We start from the raw sequence: 19,093 nt of genomic DNA, 5'->3' as shown, positions 1-19,093 counted from the left end.
TTATTCCCGAATTTTAGACTAGACGCATTGGGAGTAGAAGTCATTCAGAGCTTGACATGTAGATCCTGAGGCACAGGTCGTCGGGCCGGACCACCCCTGGCCACCACACTGGCCGTACTTAGGCACAGTTGCGCCACCGCCGCCGCCGCCGCCAGGAGCACTTGTCGTGGTTGTTGCGGCTCTTGTGGTAGTCACCGGCGCTGGTCCAGTAGTTGTTCGTAGTGTCGTAGTGGCGCCGCCGCCTCCACCGTTGCCAGGGTTGCCTCCGGGAGGCGTGGCAGTTGATGTCGCGATCGGTCGGACGGTACTCTGGGCAACCGTTGACGGGAGGCCTGCTACGAGCGTAGGGCCCGGCATCGGGTAGACCAGAGGACTAGTGTAGATGTTGAAGAGGACGCCGGGGTCGTTGGCCTTGTACAGCGAAGTACCCTTGACGCCGGCGGGGGCGAGAGAGCCCCCGCCGGTGACTTGTAGGTTGAAACATTGGGGGTACGCCTGAGCGCCGTTAGGGTTCCCTCCGGAGTGCAGCGCAATTATCTCATGGCGGAGAACGTAGTTCCCGGGGGCAAGGTTGGTCGGAATCTGAACAGTCCAGGTGAAGCCGTTACCAATGAGCACATCGTCAGCCCACTTGCCGTTCGCGAGCGACATGTCGACAACGCCACCAGCGCCAATCTTGAAGAAGTTCAGAGAGGTTTTGTCGACAGTCTCGCAGTCTCCGTTGCACTTGGCGAGGTAGTCAATCACGGGACCCTTGTGCGAGTCGGGCCATGTGTTCCAGATCAGCTGGATCTTGGCTCCGGCAGGGACGGTGGCATGGCCGCCTGCCGGGCTGCCGTTCTTGTGGCAAATGATGTCGCCAGTTCCGAAATTGGCGGGCTCGACAAACCCATTGTCAGGAGCGTCGATCTTCCAGCCAACAACGGGGTATGTGGGAGCAGAGTAGGTGAAGGCGGGAGAATCCCAACCGCGGTAGGCAACAGCACCATCGACCACAAGCCAGTCCACATGGCCGTGAGCCGCAACGATGGCTGCAAGTGCCAAAAGAAGAGAGGAAAGGTTAAGGTTGCCCATATTGGTACTTGCTCAGGTAAGTTGGCGGTAATAGAACTATGCAGATGATCCCACAAACCTGGTTGATGGTGAGCTGGCAGGTAATACAGGCAGAATGCGCTCTAAGGAAGCGAGAAGCGCGGCATATATAGAACTTCGTCCGGCACCACAGCCACCAAGCCAACAGTTGCAGAAGAACTTCGACAGATATTAACTACCAGCCCAATGTATTAGTCCGAATACTGCTGAACCATCGAGAAAGGCATCGTGCCATCGTGAGCCCGTTGCGAAGAGACATTAGCGTGGTATGTCTGTGCCGTCTTCCGAGTCTGGACCAAGTCAAGGCTGGAGAACCAAGTAATCTCTTCATTCCTCCTCGAACTCCTGCGTGACGAATCTGCTTACCATGCGGCAACTATGCATCACGAGCACAGAGAAGAACACCCTATGGTGGGATGCATTCATCCGGGATGCCTGAATCGGGCGCTGGGCATGGCATCCACGCTGGCGAAATTAATTGGGAGCCACATTGCCGACATAAAAGAGCCCCTGCGCAAGAGTGCTGGGAAGCAAAGCATGCGTAGTCCTCAAACGGTTGGCAACTAATTAGTGCCAAGGAAGAACAGTGTCTGGAATAGGAAATCTCGGTCGCTAGGCACCGAGAGGCGCTGCCGAGATCTCATCATGGGACCGGAGATATTGGGTTACGGTGATTGGTGGGCGGAGGAATGGCAGCTCGGTTGAGTCTTTGGCCATGTGGCACCATACTCCGTTATCCAGAGGCGGTCACCTCAGCCAACTCCTTACCTTGTTCTGGCTGCTTTGTTGCCTGCTCGGGTGACACTTGTGGTGAACAGGGTGAGCAGGGTGAGGAGGTAAATGAATGAAGGGGCGTTTGTCATTGGCGTGTTATTCTAAGCGCCAACCGCTAGCCGCCAAGCACAAGATTGTATACACACTCTTAAGGCTAAGATTTAATTTGTTGCTTACGTTGGTGTTGCCTGCCTAGAGGATAGGTGCAAATAGAAAAGAAAAGACACTGAGAAAGGGCGGGGCAACATAGCCATCTAACAAAAGAAAAGAAGAAACAGGTGAGAAAACCACTCCCATCCACAACAACGTCTGATAATAATAAAACTTATATAGATGGATAGATCTAGCGATTCTCAGATCTAATCTCAAAGGAATTTTCAAAAAGGCTAAGTATCGACAGCACAATTCCTGAAAGAGTAACATGCACCACAAGGAATAAGAAGTACGGCAATGACTGTCTATGTATTTCTGTCTGGAGTATTAAGGAAGATGGAGGGTGTTCCTCCTGCATCTCGGTAGGTCTGCGAATCCCTTTATCTGCCGATCTAGACTATCGCCATAGTTCTATCCCTTTGTAGGTTCATCCACATGTCAGATGACCATCTTCCCCAGCCCCATTACAACACCCTTATAGACGGATGTTGATAGCCTTTCGGCCCGGTTTGTATATTTCTCAAATGTTGTCTCTCTAATCTTACAAAAAGTCAAGTTCTAGAGATTTTATCATCTTTGTTAGAGTCAAATGTAGCAAAACGTCACGGGATACCCCATAAAATGCCCAGGGTACGCGCGGTGAAAGCAAGGGTTCACCATTGTTCTCCTATTTATGAATACAGCGTCACCCCGTGGACTAGAGTCCACTAGGAGTGGGAGTTCACGGCCACCGGCCGGCGTCTATGCTTTCGGCGGATCGCCATGGAACAAAACCAGGCAGGAATTAGCGCAGTAATGGGCAAACAGCCAAATCCATTTGCTTCTTTAACTTCAGAAAGCTGTATTTAATACCACTGAAGCATCCTTCTGATCTGAGTGCAAAGTGCGTGCATCACTATTTCCTGCTCTGCATTATATACTTACGCCGGCCAGCACACAACTGGTTGGGCCGCAACAATAAGGTAAGATTATACTACAAAACTCTATCTGACTGCAGAATAGGGGGAGTATGTAATATACCGGCATAGCCTCACGGCATTTCTTAGCCGGTGAGCAAAGCGCTGATTGGCCCAAATATGGGTTTCCTCTATCCTTTGTCTCGCATGAATCCCACTCAAAATCTCAAGGTCAATCTGGACATACTCATTCTGGCACTTTGTGTTCTGCGATAAGACTGTACGCGTTGAGCACTCGGTATTCCAAAGTCTGATGTCCGGCCGTATGCCATAAAGGGAGATCGTCAACTCATTGCGGAGAAAGTCGTGAGGAAACAATCGAGCTATACACGGGTTGTGGGCTATCGCCTCGTGAACTCGATTGCTGCAACAAAAGACGCGGCGAAAAGTACGCTGAGGGGGCGGATATAGGGTGCGTCTAAAACATCAAAATTACGTTACATTTTCCTTCTTTAAAATGGGAGCAGCTAGTGTCAGTTAAGCATCAAATCGACGCGTTGTTCCTCCTGACTTTGCACTAGGGCAGGTCAAGCCCGTGGGAGATGAAAGCGTCTAGAAAGTGAATCCCATATGATTGGTCTAGATAACCAGCGGCTGCTAGTCATTGACGGAGTAGGAGGGGAGAAGCCGGGGGAGATAAGACGAGAATCTTGTTGTGGCCCTAATCTTTTGGAAGGCTCAGCGACGAGTCAGTTAGAGTTGCGCGGATAATGCGTTCTGGATTCTTCCACCCGAGTCAAAATTAGCGAAAGATAGAGCATGACAAACGAATCCATACCGAGGATTAGTAGCGCTTATAAACTTTCTAAATTCTTTCAGCCCAAGCGCTGCGAAACCACGCGGACCTCCACGGGTTGGCCGTCACTGAGCCGGGATGCACCCCTGGATGTCCCCGTTTCTACCCTATCAGGGCGACGCCGCCCCGTTCGGACCATCCAGCTCCACGCGGCGCCACCGATGGCAGACGACGGGTGATCCACGACATTCCGGATGTTGATTTGAGCCCATGTACGACGTTGATGGGAGGTGTTGAAGTCCTTCAAAAAGGTCGAGACCGCATCCTCAGTGACAGACCAGCATCGACAGAAAGAAACACACTCCTGATCATCACCAGGATCTCGCTCATCGTCCGCGGTCCATCCAGTCTTTACCACACACCACTAATAACCTAATACATCTATTTCATAATGAAGACCTCAGCAGCCCTCCTCCCCCTCGCCGCTGTCCTCGCTGGCGCGGTCGATATGGCGTCCTACCAGCCCGCCGCGGGCGTCGAGGTGGGCTTCGGCGACTTCCTCAAGGAGTTCTACACCACCATGGAGAATAAGTCCGCGACCGACACCTTTACCGATTTCTGGCCCGCCGACGACCTCGGCGACTTCTTCTACCAGGGCCACCCGTTCCCCGGGTCCAACAACATCCTCGGCATCAAGCAGGCGCTGCTCCCGCAGAGGGGGGACATGGTCCTGTGGGACCTGGTCCGCAACGCCTCCGTCGTCTCCGACTCGGTGGGCGAGAAGACGTATCAAGTCGAGATTGTGATCCAGACATCATACCCCACAGGAAACTGCTCGCAGGCATAGTAAGTTTTTGTCTTCGGCGGATGGGGGGAGGGCGCACCCGTCGAGGTAAACTAACCGATCGGCAGTGGCGATGCGACGTTTACAATGCTCAAGGATCAGCACGGCTTTCCGAAACTGATACCGCACTCCGGCAGCTTGAGTCAGTACAACCTGACTGTCTCGACAACGGGATCGCCCACATGCATTCTGAATTGAGAAAATTACCCTTGATAGTATCCATCAAAGTTCACGTAGCATATTTCACGAAGCATAAAAATAGTCATTACTCAAAATCTATAATTCACATATGCCAGACAACATGTAGCATGTCTGGTATCATTGGCTCTATCGTTTAGTGACTAATCAGTAATATCTAGTAAAATGGCTCACGCTGCTATGCAGTAAAGACAGGCAGGCCCGTGGCTTTGCACATGTAAGTTTTTGGTGTCGTCCGCCCAGAACGCCCCGAAGAATGCAAAAAGAATAGGCCTTTGTTACGCCGAGACCGCCGCCCACACAAGAATGATACCGGTCGTAAACTCGTTCCAAGGGAAAAGACAGCGAGAAGCAAACGTGGAATACATCATATCGTAGCCGTAGCAATGTAACAGGTTAAGGGAGAAAAAGTATTTATGCAAGCAATGATCGAAAGGGACCGAAGAAAACATTTCAGACAAGGCGCTTCTCGTCGTCCCTGGTAGTCGCGGTGTTGTTGTCTTCGGGCTGGGTAGAGATGATGATCTCAGGCGCAGTAACCTTGGAGCCGTCGGGGCCAGAAGAGACGCGAGCCTCCTCGTCGGAGGCGGCGTCAGCGGACTTATTACGGCGGAAGACAGCGCCGAACCTTGAGAAGAACTTGCCGGAGGCGCGATAGACAACTACGACGGGTCGGCCGATAGTCTTGGCTGTCTTCTCGAACCAAGGGTCGGGGAACAGACGAATCAGAACGGCGATGGGGAGGGAGAGGGCGGCCAAGATGATAGAGACGGCCCAGTGCTCGGCGCTGATGCCGTTCTCGCTGATGCGGAAGGCCCTACCGCCGACATAGATGATGGCAACCTGGGCGCCGACCATGATGCAGTTGATGACGATGAAGAAGACGTTGCGGTGCACACCTTCGAAAATGTTGAATTTGTTGTCGAGGCGACGGTTGTTGAACTCATTGAAGATCTGCATCCAGACGAAGGTGTTGAAGACCAATGAGTCGAGCTCCAGCTGCTGCTTCTCGTTGAGAGGATCGTAGCCGAAGATGGAGTTGCCAGCAAAGTGGAGGATGAGGGTGGCAGTAAGCTGGAAGATGGCCTGGCCTATGATCATCTTCCACATGTTGATAGTGATGAGAGGTGCTTTCTTGCCCTGAGGCAGGCGGTCGAGGATCTTCTCAGTGGGGGGGTCCGTAGCCAAGGCAAGAGCAGCAAAGGTGTCCATGATAAGGTTCACCCACAGGAGCTGGACCGCAGTCAAAACAGACTCCATCTGGGGGGAAGAGACGGCGGTGATGAAGGCGAGAAGGACGGCAGTAATGTTGACCGTGATTTGGAACTGTGTGTCATTGTGTTAGTGCCGGCACGTGTATGGGGACTGATGTGTAATACATACCTGAAGAAACTTCTGGACGGCGTCATTCACTGCTCTTCCCCACTTGAGGGCCGTGACAATTGAGGTGAAGTTGTCATCCATCAGAACGATAGATGATGCCTCCTTGGCGACTTCGGTACCAGAGATACCCATGGAGAAGCCCACATCCGCAGCCTTGAGGGCAGGTGCATCGTTGGTACCGTCGCCAGTCACGGCAACGGTCTCACCAAGAGCCTTGAGGCGGGTGACCAGAACGCGCTTGTCCTCAGGCGAGGAGCGGGCCAGAACCTGCAGGCGGGGGAGGGCCTCGTTCATCTGCTCAACGGAGAGCTTGCGGAAGGCGGGCCCCTCCATGATGAGACCTCCCTCGGTGTAAATGCCACATTCGGTTGCAATAGCCTGGGCAGTGACGGCGTTATCACCAGTGACCATGCGAACGACCACACCAGCATGCTGAGCCTTGCGAACAGCCTCGGGAACACCGGGACGGACGGGATCCTGGATACCAACGACACCAGCGAAGACGAGGTCGTGGAGAATGTCACCAAGGTCAACGTGTCCCTCAATGTCGGCGTTGACACCGTGAGGGGGCCATTGAGGGAAGTCCTGGTAGATCAGAGCGATGGTGCGAAGAGACTGCTTGGCGTAAGTGTCGATAATGCCCTCCAAACCCTGGCGGTCGGACTGCTCCAAGGCAGAGGTGGAAAGGTCGATGATGTTGAGCTTCTGGTTACAGTATCCGAGAAGGATTTCCGAGGCACCCTTGACGACCAGTCGGTAGCCAGCGTTACCAGACATCTTGATAACAGCAGCCATACACTTTTTGCCAGAGTCGAAAGGCATTATTTGAACAACTTCCTCGTTGGAGCGAGTCTCGGCAAGCCCCTGCATACCGAGGTGATTCTTGGCGAACTGAAGCAGGGCGGTCTCGGTCTTGGAGCCGATGAAGGTGGCTTGGCCGTCCTCCTCTCCCTCGAAAGCGGTGGAGTTAATGGCGATTGACTGAACAAGGAGCTTCTTGGTGGCATCGGGGAGAGACTGGGCAAACTCCACGGCGCTGGTAACCTTCTCACCATCGGTAGACTTGCTAAAGCTGGCGGAGCCAAAGGTGCCGGCGACGACCGTCATCCTGTTAGTAGTCAAAGTACCCGTCTTGTCGGAGCAGATCGTGGTAGCGTTACCCATTGTCTCACAGGCCCTTAGAATGCGAACCAGGTTGTTCTCCTTCAGAAGGCGTGTGGTAGCGAACGCCAAGGCCAGGGTCACCGCCAACGGGAGACCCTCGGGCACGGCGACGACAATGATGGTGATGGCCACGATAAGAATGTCCATGAAGCTTGAAGCCTTCTCAGCACCACTGGCGGTGTTACCAGACAGCCCAGCGAGAAAACGGATGAGGAGGACAATGAATAGCAGGAGGGCAGCGCTGCTTCCGAGCTTGGCGATAGCCATCGCCAGACCCTCGAGTTTCTTCTGCAGGGGCGTGGCTTCCATCTCAGTGCGGACCGACATCATGATCTTTCCGAAGCTGGAGTTGGTGCCAACCGAAGTGCAAACAAAGGTGCCGACGCCCTCGAGAACCTTGGCGCCGGAGATGATGAAAGGGTCGATATCCTTGGACGCATTTCCAGACTGGAGAGCATTGAAAACGGCATCACCGCCATTCTTCTTGAGGGCATCGGACTCACCTGTGGCCGAGGATTCGTCGCATTTCAGGTCATGGCCACTGATGAAGATACCGTCGACTGGGACCAGGTCGCCAGGCTCTAGGTGAATGACGTCGCCAACCAAGATCTCCGCAACGTTAATCATGAAGGACTTTCCCGACCGGATGACCTTAACCTCGCGGTCGTCCTTTTTGGCATTAAGCTTAACAAAGGCGCGCTCTTTTTGCCAATCATTGAGAGATCCAACCAGTGTGACGATCAATATAGCAGCTACAATAGCTACACCTTCAACCCAGTCGACCGGCTGGCCTTCATCAGGGTCATGTTCGGCGCCAAAAGTCTCGTAAAGACCAAGCGCCAATGATATGACGGCGGCAACAGTAAGCAAAATGATGACTTTGTCGTTGTAGGCGTTCCACATCAGCTTCCACAAAGGGGTTGCCTTCTTGGCGGGGAGCACGTTTCTACCGTAAACTCGAATGCGATCGGTAAAGCCATCCCCACTGGCGTGACTTGTGGTGGCTGACGGCTGAGCACCTGCAGTGGCGAAAGTGGGCTCCTTGTGACCGGTGGCCTCTTCGAAGCTGACATGTCCTCGGACGGCCACCTCGTCCAGGGATAGGCCGCACTTGAGGTCTGTCTGCAGACCCTTTTCGATTCCGTAGAGTCCGCCGAGAGCCTGGAAGGCAGATAGAGATTTCGGGTTCAAGAGTTTGTTGAGGTGCCCTGGGCTAAATGCAAAAGGGTTGTTGGGGACGACGAAGTCGCCTTCCGTGCCGGGGTCGGGCCTTAGAGCGCTGTCTGGATCTTCGTTGACAACAGTGGAATGCATACTTGGTGCGGCACTTGTTGCCGCGCTGATAGCTGGTGTGAGGAAAGGATTAGAGTGCGTCGAGATAGGGGAGGGTGCTATCGTGTCGTCGTTGTCGCTCCCGCGTTGATGGCGGGTGTCGACACGCAACTGAGGGGGGGCGAGAGACGCCATCAGCACCGGTATAGAGCTGTCTGGAGCCGATGCAAAAGACTGCTCATGAACGAGCTAAAGTAGGATGCTGGTTTTGAGATTTGGTGGAAAGTATTAAGAAGAAACTGCCTCGTGATGAGAGTCAAGCCAGGGGCGTTGGTTGTGTAACATTGGCGAGCGGAATGTGTTTATAGGAGTTATGCTTGGAGGACTCAACAAGGCAGTGTGAAGAGGCAAGAAATTGCGTGTTCCTGGGTGCGTATCTCAGAGTAGAGAAAGTGGCCGAGACTTGTGCATACCACGGAAATGTAAAAGGTTTTACAAGCACAGGGCTTCGCAAGCCTTGATGATAGCGCGGTTACTGCGCCTTCCGCCCCGTCCAGTAGAGTTTCCAGGTTCTTCGTTTTTTCTCGACACCGACAGTAAGCCTGGATGCCTCCTCTTTCTTAAGGTAGAGTGTGTGTGACGCTTCGTTTTGGAGGCAGTGCAACGGGAGGGGTCCAGGTGAGAGGCGATGGTTTGGTCACCGTCGGGAAGCGTACGGGGCTGGTTGAAGAGTAGTGACGGGTGATCAGAGTTGAGCAACCGTCATGGTTTTTCAGTCTGGGTCCCACGAGTCGAGACCTGGGGATGAGGGAAGAGAACTTCCAAGAGCGTTTGGATGTTTGCCGGCAAGACTTTCGAGAGGGTGGCAGTGCTCACAACCACATGCCTTTCTTGGCAAGTTCAAGAAGATATGAAGTCAATCGAGATCCACTGGCAGTCGATAATGGATTGGCTGGATCGGACACAATGATAGGGAAAGAGAGAGGGGTGGGAGAAGGTCGCGCTTCAATCGACTATTACACAGCAGTTTCAATGGTAAATCTTGGCGGTGATGCAGGACTAACTAAGACTGTAACGAGAACGAAAAGTCTGGCGCGAGGTGGCCAAGAAGGGAAGGAGGCAAAGGAGACGGGGAGGTCAGATGGAGAGACAGAGAGAGGGGGGCGGACATGCCGGGAAATGCCTCTCATGCTCTCATCGTAGCCTTTGATTAGCAAGATTAGCTGGGCGAGGAGGTGAGAGGGAGGTAACCGCCCAAAGCCTGGGCATTGAGGCTGTGCACGAGGGAAAAAGTGCAAAGGTCCCCCCGATGGGGGAATTAAATTGGAGCATCAAGAAGCGAGTTCTTCTGAGTGGCAGCGGGGACAATCCTAGAAAACTACTGTGCAACGACACGACGAGCAACAAGGGGCTGGATGGAGACTTTACGACGAGCAACGGCCGCTTGGCAATCCCAATGTTTGTACCTTGGCGTTCTGTTGATGCAAGTGCTGGGCCCTTGTCACGTTTTGTCCCATAGCTTCGAGGCCGCAATGCGCGCATATATCCGTACATTGGTATATGAACTGGCCAGAACTGTTACTTGCAGACCACTCTAGACCGATGGCCGCCCCGGCGCGCCATAGACGCACATGGCGCCCGAGGGATTGAGTGGCGGCCCCATTGTTATGGTAACCCCCACCAGGTGCGGCGTTCCACTCTGGCGGGTGGGTGTACGCACCAGTACAGTTAGATAGTAGACATGCCGTGGACACCGTAAGTATCCATGCGGTTCCGGTTCGGACCGGTCACCGGCGGTGACTGGTGTACTCCTGATAACTATCGTGATTCGAGACAGTCGCCAAGGGGTGGGGATGCAGACGGGCACTCGGTTTTTCTTCTTCGGCGAACGGACAAACCGCAGCAGGCGACGGTGAAGGCTTCATCAGCCATGAGTGTTACCCGAATGGTGGATAATCCGACGGGTAATACGCCGACAGAGCACGTTGGCATGTGGGACAACTCTCAGAAGAGGTTCACAGAAGGTTTGGGTTGGAAAATGTCGATAGCCCGAAGGATGTTGGATCGGGGTTATACCCTGTGTTGGCCATGATCTCAGGACGCGACAATGTCAGTCGAATTTGGGGCGTGGAAGCACGATGAACGGACTCAGTGGCGTCGGCGTTGGTCCTTGTCTGGGCGTTTGGGATTCTGTCATCCACTCTCGAGGTGGATGCGCCTGGGGCCATCTGCGGACGAATTGAAACTTGAATGATCCGGAGAAGCAATAACATGTAGACCGAAAGCGATAAGGTCTTGGCCACGGCCGGCGGTGGAGGTGAAGAGAAAAGATGACACGGATGATGGCATGGAGAGGATCGGAACAAAGATGGAGAAGAGAAGAGAAGGGAGTGATACCTGCAGAATGACAGAGAAAGTCACTCCATGGCAAACACGACAGCACCTCATATGAGGCAAAAGAGGCTTCCGGAGTAGGAAAGAGCGGTCGAAATAATGAGAAGGAAGGGAGAGGGAAAAAAAAAATTAAGAAAAAAAAGTCCCACAGTCGAATCAAGCTCGGAGAGGGAACCTGGTGTGGCTTCACTAGTCAGCGCCAAGAGTGGCTGTGACCTGCACGTTCAACGTGTTTCATTGGCTCGCTTATCGATGTTGACTATAAGTGGCCCACATCTTCATGTAAGCGACTTTAGGCAGACAGGGACTGCACGTACCTCCTTCCCAGGCACTTGGTGGAAGCTGCCCCTGCCCCCATCTAGGTACGTAGTAGAGTACTTCCGGGGATCTGCCGGCATCGCTGGCCAATGGAATTTCTCAGATCTCATCGAGCTGCCATTTTCTCCCCATCACTCATCCGATCTAGGCCTCTCACCCATGGTCTCGTCACGTTTTGATGCACCACAACCACACGCGATCAATCTCTAGTCCAGATATCGGCCATCCTGGTATGGTAAATCGCCAGACAGCAACAAACAGATGGTCTTTTACTCGAACCTAGTCCATTTGGGTATTTGGAGGGAAGGGGCGGAGGCGTGCTTCTGCCAAAGCGGCTCTGACTGCCTTGGTTACAATTCCGCATTGCAGAGCAGCCAAGAATCGACAGCCTCAGAGTCAGCTTAACGCAGACTAATATAGCCGACACCGCCCAGTGGGCTACGAAACCTCCTTCATAGGTGGTACCATGGCACTCGGCTCGTTTTTCTTAGAGATTGCATCATGGGGAGTTGTCATATGCGGCTTCTGGGTCAACCACACCAACGCATTTTATTGTCCTTCTCGGCCTTCGGATAGCTGCTCGGAATTCTTCTCTTCTGCGCTGTCTTCACCTGTCCTGGGCCGCCGCGTTGGTTACCAAAGATCGACAGATGGGAAGATGCCGAGAATGTCCTAGTCCACATCCGCACACTGCCTGTGGACCACGACTATGGAAAACGAGATAAGCGATATGAGGCGCCAAGTGGGAGACAGCAGCACCAACCCCATGGACCAAGCTGCAAATGTCCAATCGCCTCCTCAAGAAAGACTCTCGCAACCGGATCGGCGTTGGTCTGCTTCTCGTGGCCTACCAAAACTTGGTGCGTTCATGCCAGCAGCTTCATCTCGCATGTGGCATATGCTGTTACCCAACTTGTAGACGGGCGCCAACATCATCACATATGGTAGGACACTATCCGCCCGAAATGTAGCTTCATTGCGCTGGCCTGCGGTCTCGATTCGCCTCGCATCTTCGAAACCCTTGGCGTCACAGACACCAAGTTTTTCGCCACGGGCTTATACAGCATTGCCAAGACTCTCGGTATGGTCATCTACTCCGTCTTGCTGGCTCGGAAGGTCGGTCGCCCCAACGGTCTCATCGGGTCTCCCCCAATGTGGTACATCGGTGGTTACGTCTTCCGGGTTCGCATCATTCCGCCTCGTCTGAGCAGCCCATTTGAACAACTTGTTACTGACAGCTTGTTTTTGCTGGCCAGGCCGCCACAGGCAACATCGACCGTAACACAGGGAGTACACCGTGATGCTATGCGTGTATCGCTACGGCTTGTATCTACTGGACCGCCTGGTGAGATACTCTTCTTCCACTACCGGTTAGGAATGCCATGCGAACAGCGCCCCGAAGGCATTACGAGAACCTGTTTCAATGGAGCTTTAGCTTGGACATCCTCATTATGTGCGTGGTCATCACGACTACGAATCAATGGCTATGGAGATTCGTTGCCTCGCGGACTACGCCATTCATGATTACGTCGCTGCGGTAAGACCCCACCCCACATAACGGGCCACCCCCCTTAACGGGCCACATCAAATTTGCCTCATTTTTGGCTTATGCTAACACATTATTTAACACTATAGGTAGCCTATACAAAATTAAAAATTTAATCTATTATAAAGTGATATCTATCTCTGCTGCTGCTTTTGCTGCCTCTGCCTCTACTAATGCTTTTTTAGCCTCTTTAAGTGCCTTTTAGGCTGCCTTTTTTACTGCCTCTATAATAGTATCCCTTTTTGCCTTATCTTTTGCTATAATAATAGACTTTATAGTAGTAAATTAAGTATTTAGGTCTAAGGTAACCTTACCTTTCCTCTGCCTTTTGCTCTATAGAAGCTAGGCCTTAAGGGACTATATCTTTTTGCTGTTTTTAGCTAATATAGTATTTATATTATTTAGCCTTTTACTTACCTTACTAAATAAAAGCCTCTATATATTATAATCTTATTCTTTATCCCCTTCTTAAGAATCCTATAGACTTTAATATCTCCTTAAGTCTTCTAACTTTTAAGGGGTCTAGATAGTAAACTATTAGGGTGTACTAGGCTTAGCTAGAAATCTAGGGTTCTAAATAGGGGCCTTTAGTGTATTAGTATTAGTAGCTAGGTTAATAAATTTACTAAGTAAAGGCTTAGCTATATTAATAGGCTATAGTCCTATTACTACCTAGCCTACCCTTATATTCCTAGATATAAAGGTATCTATAGATACCTTAAAGTAGTAGTAAAGGAAGTTCTACTTCCTAATAAGAGTAGTATAATAGTTAGCTAATATAAAGGCAGCCTCCCTCCTATATATCTACTTTAAGGAGGAGAATACTACTATATCTAATAGCTAGGTAACATAGCTAGTATATAGTAGTAAGTATAGTAAGTATATACCTTACTAAAAGTATTCCTATATAAAGTTATTTAATATATAGCTCTTATACTTATTTATAATAAGCAGAGTCTTAGATTTAAGCCTTTTAGCCTTTACTACTATTACTAAGATAAAAATAGTCTTTAGCTAGTTAAGGCTAATCTTATTAGACGTCTAGCTATTTTCTAATAATATAAATTACTAATAAGCAAAAGGTTTAAGCTTAAAAAGAAACTACTACTATTATACTATAGCTTCCTTAAAAATAACTAAGGGGAGCAGCCTTTTGCTATTAGTAGAGATACACTTAAGAATAGTTAACTAAGTGTAGCCTTTAGAAGCTTAAATATATATTATTTACCTACTAAACTTACCTAATACTAAAGACTACTAAGCCTCCCCTTTAGTAATCCTAGTCTTATCTATATTCTATCTAAGATATTAGGGGATATCCTTAATAGTAAGTAATATAAGTGTTACAGGACAAGGTGGCAAGTGCCTGTAGTTAGGAGACAGATAGATAGTAAGGACTAGATACCTAACATACACGTAATACGTTACGTATGCCCTAGGTATATATCCCTTTAGTAGGTAACCCTTTATAGAAGGAGGGTTAACTATAAATACACCTACTATCTATTACCTATCTTATTCTATATTATTTATTTAGCTCCTTATTATTATTTATCTTACTTTACTACTCTACTATTACGCTTTACTTTTACACTATATTACTTTATAACACTACTACAGCCTAGCTTTATCTTATTAGAACTATAATAGCTACTAAGAAAGCTATATTAAGTAGTAGTATAACTATCTTAATTTATACTATTTTATTACTTTTACTATCTTTATTATTTTTATTATTTTTATTAAGTTTTTTTTTTTACTACTATATAGTAAAGAAATATATACACCCTAATAAGAGTAAAAGGCTTAAAGATATAGTATACTAAGAACGCTTTAACCTAGATAAATCTTTAACCTTAGGTAATTCTATATATAGCTTTAAGAAAACCTAACCTATAAGGTTACTTAGTAACTACCTTAAAGCCTTTATAATAATATATAATCCCTTATAACTATAGAATTTAATAAGGATATATTATACTACTCTAGTAATAACTAGTAATAAGGCTTCTAGTTAGATATTAGTTAGGCTAATAACCTTTTTTAAATTAAAGGCACCCTTTATATAGTAAAAAGGATTATTAAAGATATAAGAATTAACTTACTACTTTTATTAAGACTATATAGTAAGGTAGAGGATATCTAACTATCTTATAATAACTTATAAAGCTTTTAGTTATTTAAAAACCTAGTTACACTAAAAAGGAACCTAACTAAGTAGATACTACTTACCTCTTAAAAAAAGCCTTCTTAATAACTACTTCTAAATAAAGATATTATAATAAGTAATATACCTAGATAAAAAAGAAGTATCCCTCTAGACTTATTATTCTTAAGGTAAGTAAAAGCTACTATAATAATATAGTCTAAGTTAAAAAGTAAAAAATAAGAAATTATAAGCCTACTAAGCTATAACACTATCTTACTAGTAGGCTTACTTAGACTATAGTTTTTTACTATACTAAGTTAATTTTTAAATAGTATAGGTGTAAGGGGGTTGGCCTGGTTACCCTTTATAAGGCCATATGTAGTGCATTTCAGGCACTTAGTGCCTGAACTGGTTAATCTTTTAGTAATGCTAGAATGGTCTATTGACAGGCGTAGCACACCACCTATACCTTTATAATAGGTTACTATACTTAAGGCTAATAAGAATAAAATATATACTTACCTTTAGGGTAAATATAATACTTATTACCTTTAGCCTAAGGTTAAGTAAAAAGTATAATTCCCTTAAGTTAGTACCTTAGTAAGAAGGCTAGTGCTATAACTATAGCTACCTAATTAGTAAAGTTAAAGTTAATAATAAGATAATTATAAAAACACTAGGACTTAATAAGTATAGCCTAGTTATAAAATAACCTTAGCTAGTAAGGGTAGTAAAAAAGCTTATAGTTAACTATAGCTATACTACTTCTACTAGTATTAAATATAAAAGAGCTTATAGTAGTATTTTTTTATACTATAACTACTTAAATATAAGTAGTAGTAGTACTAGTGCTTACTATAGCTACCTTAGGTTATTCTTTAGCCTAGCTATAAATACTATTTACTATAAGAATCTTTTAGCCTAATACTAATACTAAAAGGTACTTACTAGACTTTATTTTTTATAACTACCTTATAACGTATTACTATAATATAGAGCTTTAGATCTAAGTAGTTAAGGTAACTTATAAAGATTTTTTATCCTTATAGCGTTTTAATTAGATAATTAACTAGTACCTTTATAAATAAGTATAAAACTAATAAGAATTCTAGCTTACTAAAGTAAAGTAAAATATTTTTAAGTAAAAAGGTTAGCTAGTAATCTTAAGGTAATTTAGGTATTATTTTAGACTAACCCCTATTAAGGTAGAAAAGTAGTTCTAACACAGCCTTCCTAGTAGCTATTATAGTTCTAATAAGATAAAGCTAGGCTATAGTAATATTATAAAGTAATATAGTGTAAAGGTAAAGTATAACAGTAAAGTAATAAAGTAAGATAAATAATAATAAGGAGCTAAATAAATAATATAAGATAAAATAAGTAATAGATAGTAAGTATATTTATAGTTAACCCTCCTTTTATAAAAGGTTACCTACTAAAGGGATATATACCTAAGGTATATATAATATATTATATATATATTAGGTATTTAGTCCTTACTATCTATTTATCTCCTAACTATAGGCACTTACTACCTTATCTTATAATAAGTGCTCCCCCTTAAAAAAGACTTTATTTTCTTTTACTAAATACTCTAAGAGCTAATTAAAAAAGTAATATCTACTATTTCTTATCTCCCCTATATTATAGCCTTATACCTTAGGGTTATTTACTTATATTTTAACCTTACTATTTACTTATTATTATTATTACTTAGGTTAATAGCCCTAGCCTAGTGCCTTTTTCCTTATAGGCCTATAGGGCTACTAAGTTCCTTTACTAAGTAAGGTTACTTATTACTTCTACTACTTAAGCTTATATTACTAATAACGCTTTAGGTAGTAGTATATATCTCTTACTAAAGGTAAAGTGTCTTTATAAGTAAGGTAACCTAGTCTTATAACTATTTAAAATCCCTAGCCTTAAATTTATTAAAGGTATTAAGATTATTTACTTTATAGTTAAGGTTCTTAACCTTGTTTTTAATAGTATTAATTTATTTCTTAATATTATTAATTTAGGCTGCTTACTAGTAAATCTTTTTAGCCCTAGTGTATAAGCTTTTTCTAATAGCCTTATTAATATTACTTTATACTACTATAGCTACTTTAGCCTTATTAATAGCTATTACTAAGGTAGTAGTGTTTTTTATATTCTTATAAATTAACTTAGTATACTTATTAACTTTAGTAGTAGAGTTAGTAACTTAGTCTTCTAGCTAGTTAATAAGGTGTAATTAGCCCTTTATATAGTAAGTATACTAAATTTCTAATATAAAGATATAGTTTAAGTACTAAATAAGTAAGAGGGTACTTATAACCTTAAAATTACTTTACTTAAGTTAGTATAAAATATAAAGCTAATTAATACTATATAACTAAGGAGTTCTTTAGACTATAGTTTACCCTCTTTATAATTAGTAAGGATAATATCTATAAAGGCTATAATCTACTATTAGAAGTACTTATCTAAAGTTAAGGAGGTATATAACTATTTAGTGTTAGAGCTCTATTAGCTTATATAGAAGCGCTAGACCTAGACCTTAGTCTCCTTATATAGTATTTAGTTACTACTACTATAAAAGGCTTTATTAAGGTATATAATTACTACTCCTTAATAAGGATTATTAACTTTTTAGTAGTTAATATATTCTTATATAAGGTAGTAAGTGCTTTTACCTTAGCTACTATAGTAACTTTTTTTACTATTTTATTTCTAGCCTTCTTAATAGCGCTTTATTTAGTTAATAGTATATTATTTTAATTAAGTATATTAAAGTATTACTTAATATATTTATAAAGCTTATTATACTTTTTTTATTACTTAACTATCTTCTATTATTAAATAAAACCTTTATAACTTTTACCTAAGCTATTTAAAGCCTAAGGTATAATAACCTACTTAAGTAAAGTAATAGATACCTTAAAGTTCTTACTACTTACCTTATTATTATTAAAGTTAAGGTTAAGATCTATATTACTAGTGTTATTATTACTATAGTTAGGGTTTTTTATAGTAGCTTTATTATTTTAGCCCTTCTTACTTATACTACTTATACTAGTGTCTAGTTAGTTATTACCTTAAGCTAAGGGATTAATAGGAGTAAAGCTAGGTCTTATAGCGCTACTACTACGCTCCTTTATAAGCTACTAACTACTAGTAGTACTAGCCTAAGTAAGGTAGTTAATATACTTAGATATCTTATTATTATTAATATCCTTATTAATAAATTTATTAAAGTTAAAGGTGTCTTAGTTAAGGATATCCTTATATAGGTTAAAATTACTTATAAAGCTTTAGGTTTTTTTAATAGTATAATTATAAGATTATATATTATACTTATAATTAGCTTTAACTACTACTAGTATTATAAAAAGTAAAAGTAAATTATAATATAAAAGGTAGTAGTAGATTATAAAGAAAAGTAATAAGTTAGATAAGTTAAAAAATAGAAAAATAGTAGTTATAAATAGGTAGGTTAAAATATCCTCTAGCTATTAACTATAGGTATAAGTAAGATAGGTGTAGTTACTTATTTTAAGTAAGTACTTCTTCTGTTTTTTTTAGTTACTAATAACTTATAGTTATTTAAGTTTTTTTTACTATACTACTATATAATTTAATAAAAGGAGCGTGTTAGCGTATTAAAGGCGTTATTTCTTCTTATTAAAAGAAAAATTAAAAATAAAAGTGTTATTAAGAATAATATTATAAGGCTAAGTATTACCTTACGTTATTAAGAAAAATTATAATAATTTAGGTAGTGTTAGCGTATAGTTCTAAAGAAATTCCCCTAGCGCTAGCTTCTAGCCTTATTTCTTTATATACTTTACGCTTTAGTTAATAAGGTTATCTTTTTTATATCTATTTATAAGATTACTAGTATTTAGTATAAGATTCTTATAAGGCTTTTATATATTATCTACTAGTAAGTACTTTTTCTACTTAATAAGATACTTAACTAATAGCTAATTCTTCCTTTAGTTAATTCTCTATCTTATAATTTATTTAACCTTATACTCCTTTATACTATTAACCTTTACTAGCTCTAGTAGTTATTACTTCTTACTAAAAAGGTCTTTACCTAAAGGTGCTTTTTATAGTAAAAGCGTAT

The 19,093-nt window shown here is 44.4% G+C and overlaps 5 protein-coding genes across 5 annotated transcripts; 3 read left to right on the top strand and 2 right to left on the bottom strand.

The window, feature by feature from the left end:
• Positions 1 to 18: 18 nt before the first annotated feature.
• GLRG_11469 (glycosyl hydrolase family 61) lies at positions 19 to 1,074 on the bottom strand (the record flags this gene model as incomplete). The annotated part of the gene is made up of 1 exon (XM_008102153.1): positions 19 to 1,074. One exon carries the CDS (start codon positions 1,072 to 1,074, stop codon positions 19 to 21), a length of 1,056 nt encoding a protein of 351 aa, XP_008100344.1.
• Positions 1,075 to 4,162: 3,088 nt separating this feature from the next.
• Positions 4,163 to 4,753, top strand: GLRG_11468 (uncharacterized protein; the record flags this gene model as incomplete). Its single annotated transcript, XM_008102152.1, has 2 exons — positions 4,163 to 4,557; positions 4,624 to 4,753. 2 exons carry the CDS (start codon positions 4,163 to 4,165, stop codon positions 4,751 to 4,753), a joined length of 525 nt encoding a protein of 174 aa, XP_008100343.1.
• Positions 4,754 to 5,206: 453 nt separating this feature from the next.
• GLRG_11467 (calcium-translocating P-type ATPase) lies at positions 5,207 to 8,767 on the bottom strand (the record flags this gene model as incomplete). Its single annotated transcript, XM_008102151.1, has 2 exons — positions 5,207 to 6,079; positions 6,137 to 8,767. 2 exons carry the CDS (start codon positions 8,765 to 8,767, stop codon positions 5,207 to 5,209), a joined length of 3,504 nt encoding a protein of 1,167 aa, XP_008100342.1.
• Positions 8,768 to 12,066: 3,299 nt separating this feature from the next.
• On the top strand, positions 12,067 to 12,585 carry GLRG_11466 (sugar transporter; the record flags this gene model as incomplete). Its single annotated transcript, XM_008102150.1, has 3 exons — positions 12,067 to 12,144; positions 12,233 to 12,466; positions 12,523 to 12,585. 3 exons carry the CDS (start codon positions 12,067 to 12,069, stop codon positions 12,583 to 12,585), a joined length of 375 nt encoding a protein of 124 aa, XP_008100341.1.
• Positions 12,586 to 12,666: 81 nt separating this feature from the next.
• On the top strand, positions 12,667 to 12,923 carry GLRG_11465 (uncharacterized protein; the record flags this gene model as incomplete). The annotated part of the gene is made up of 2 exons (XM_008102149.1): positions 12,667 to 12,821; positions 12,920 to 12,923. 2 exons carry the CDS (start codon positions 12,667 to 12,669, stop codon positions 12,921 to 12,923), a joined length of 159 nt encoding a protein of 52 aa, XP_008100340.1.
• Positions 12,924 to 19,093: the final 6,170 nt, after the last annotated feature.

Source organism: Colletotrichum graminicola (assembly GCF_000149035.1).
Source record: "Colletotrichum graminicola M1.001 genomic scaffold supercont1.89, whole genome shotgun sequence".
NCBI lineage: Eukaryota > Fungi > Ascomycota > Sordariomycetes > Glomerellales > Glomerellaceae > Colletotrichum > Colletotrichum graminicola.
Note: the sequence above shows the minus strand (reverse complement) of the source record. Positions and strands in the feature narration are given on the sequence as shown.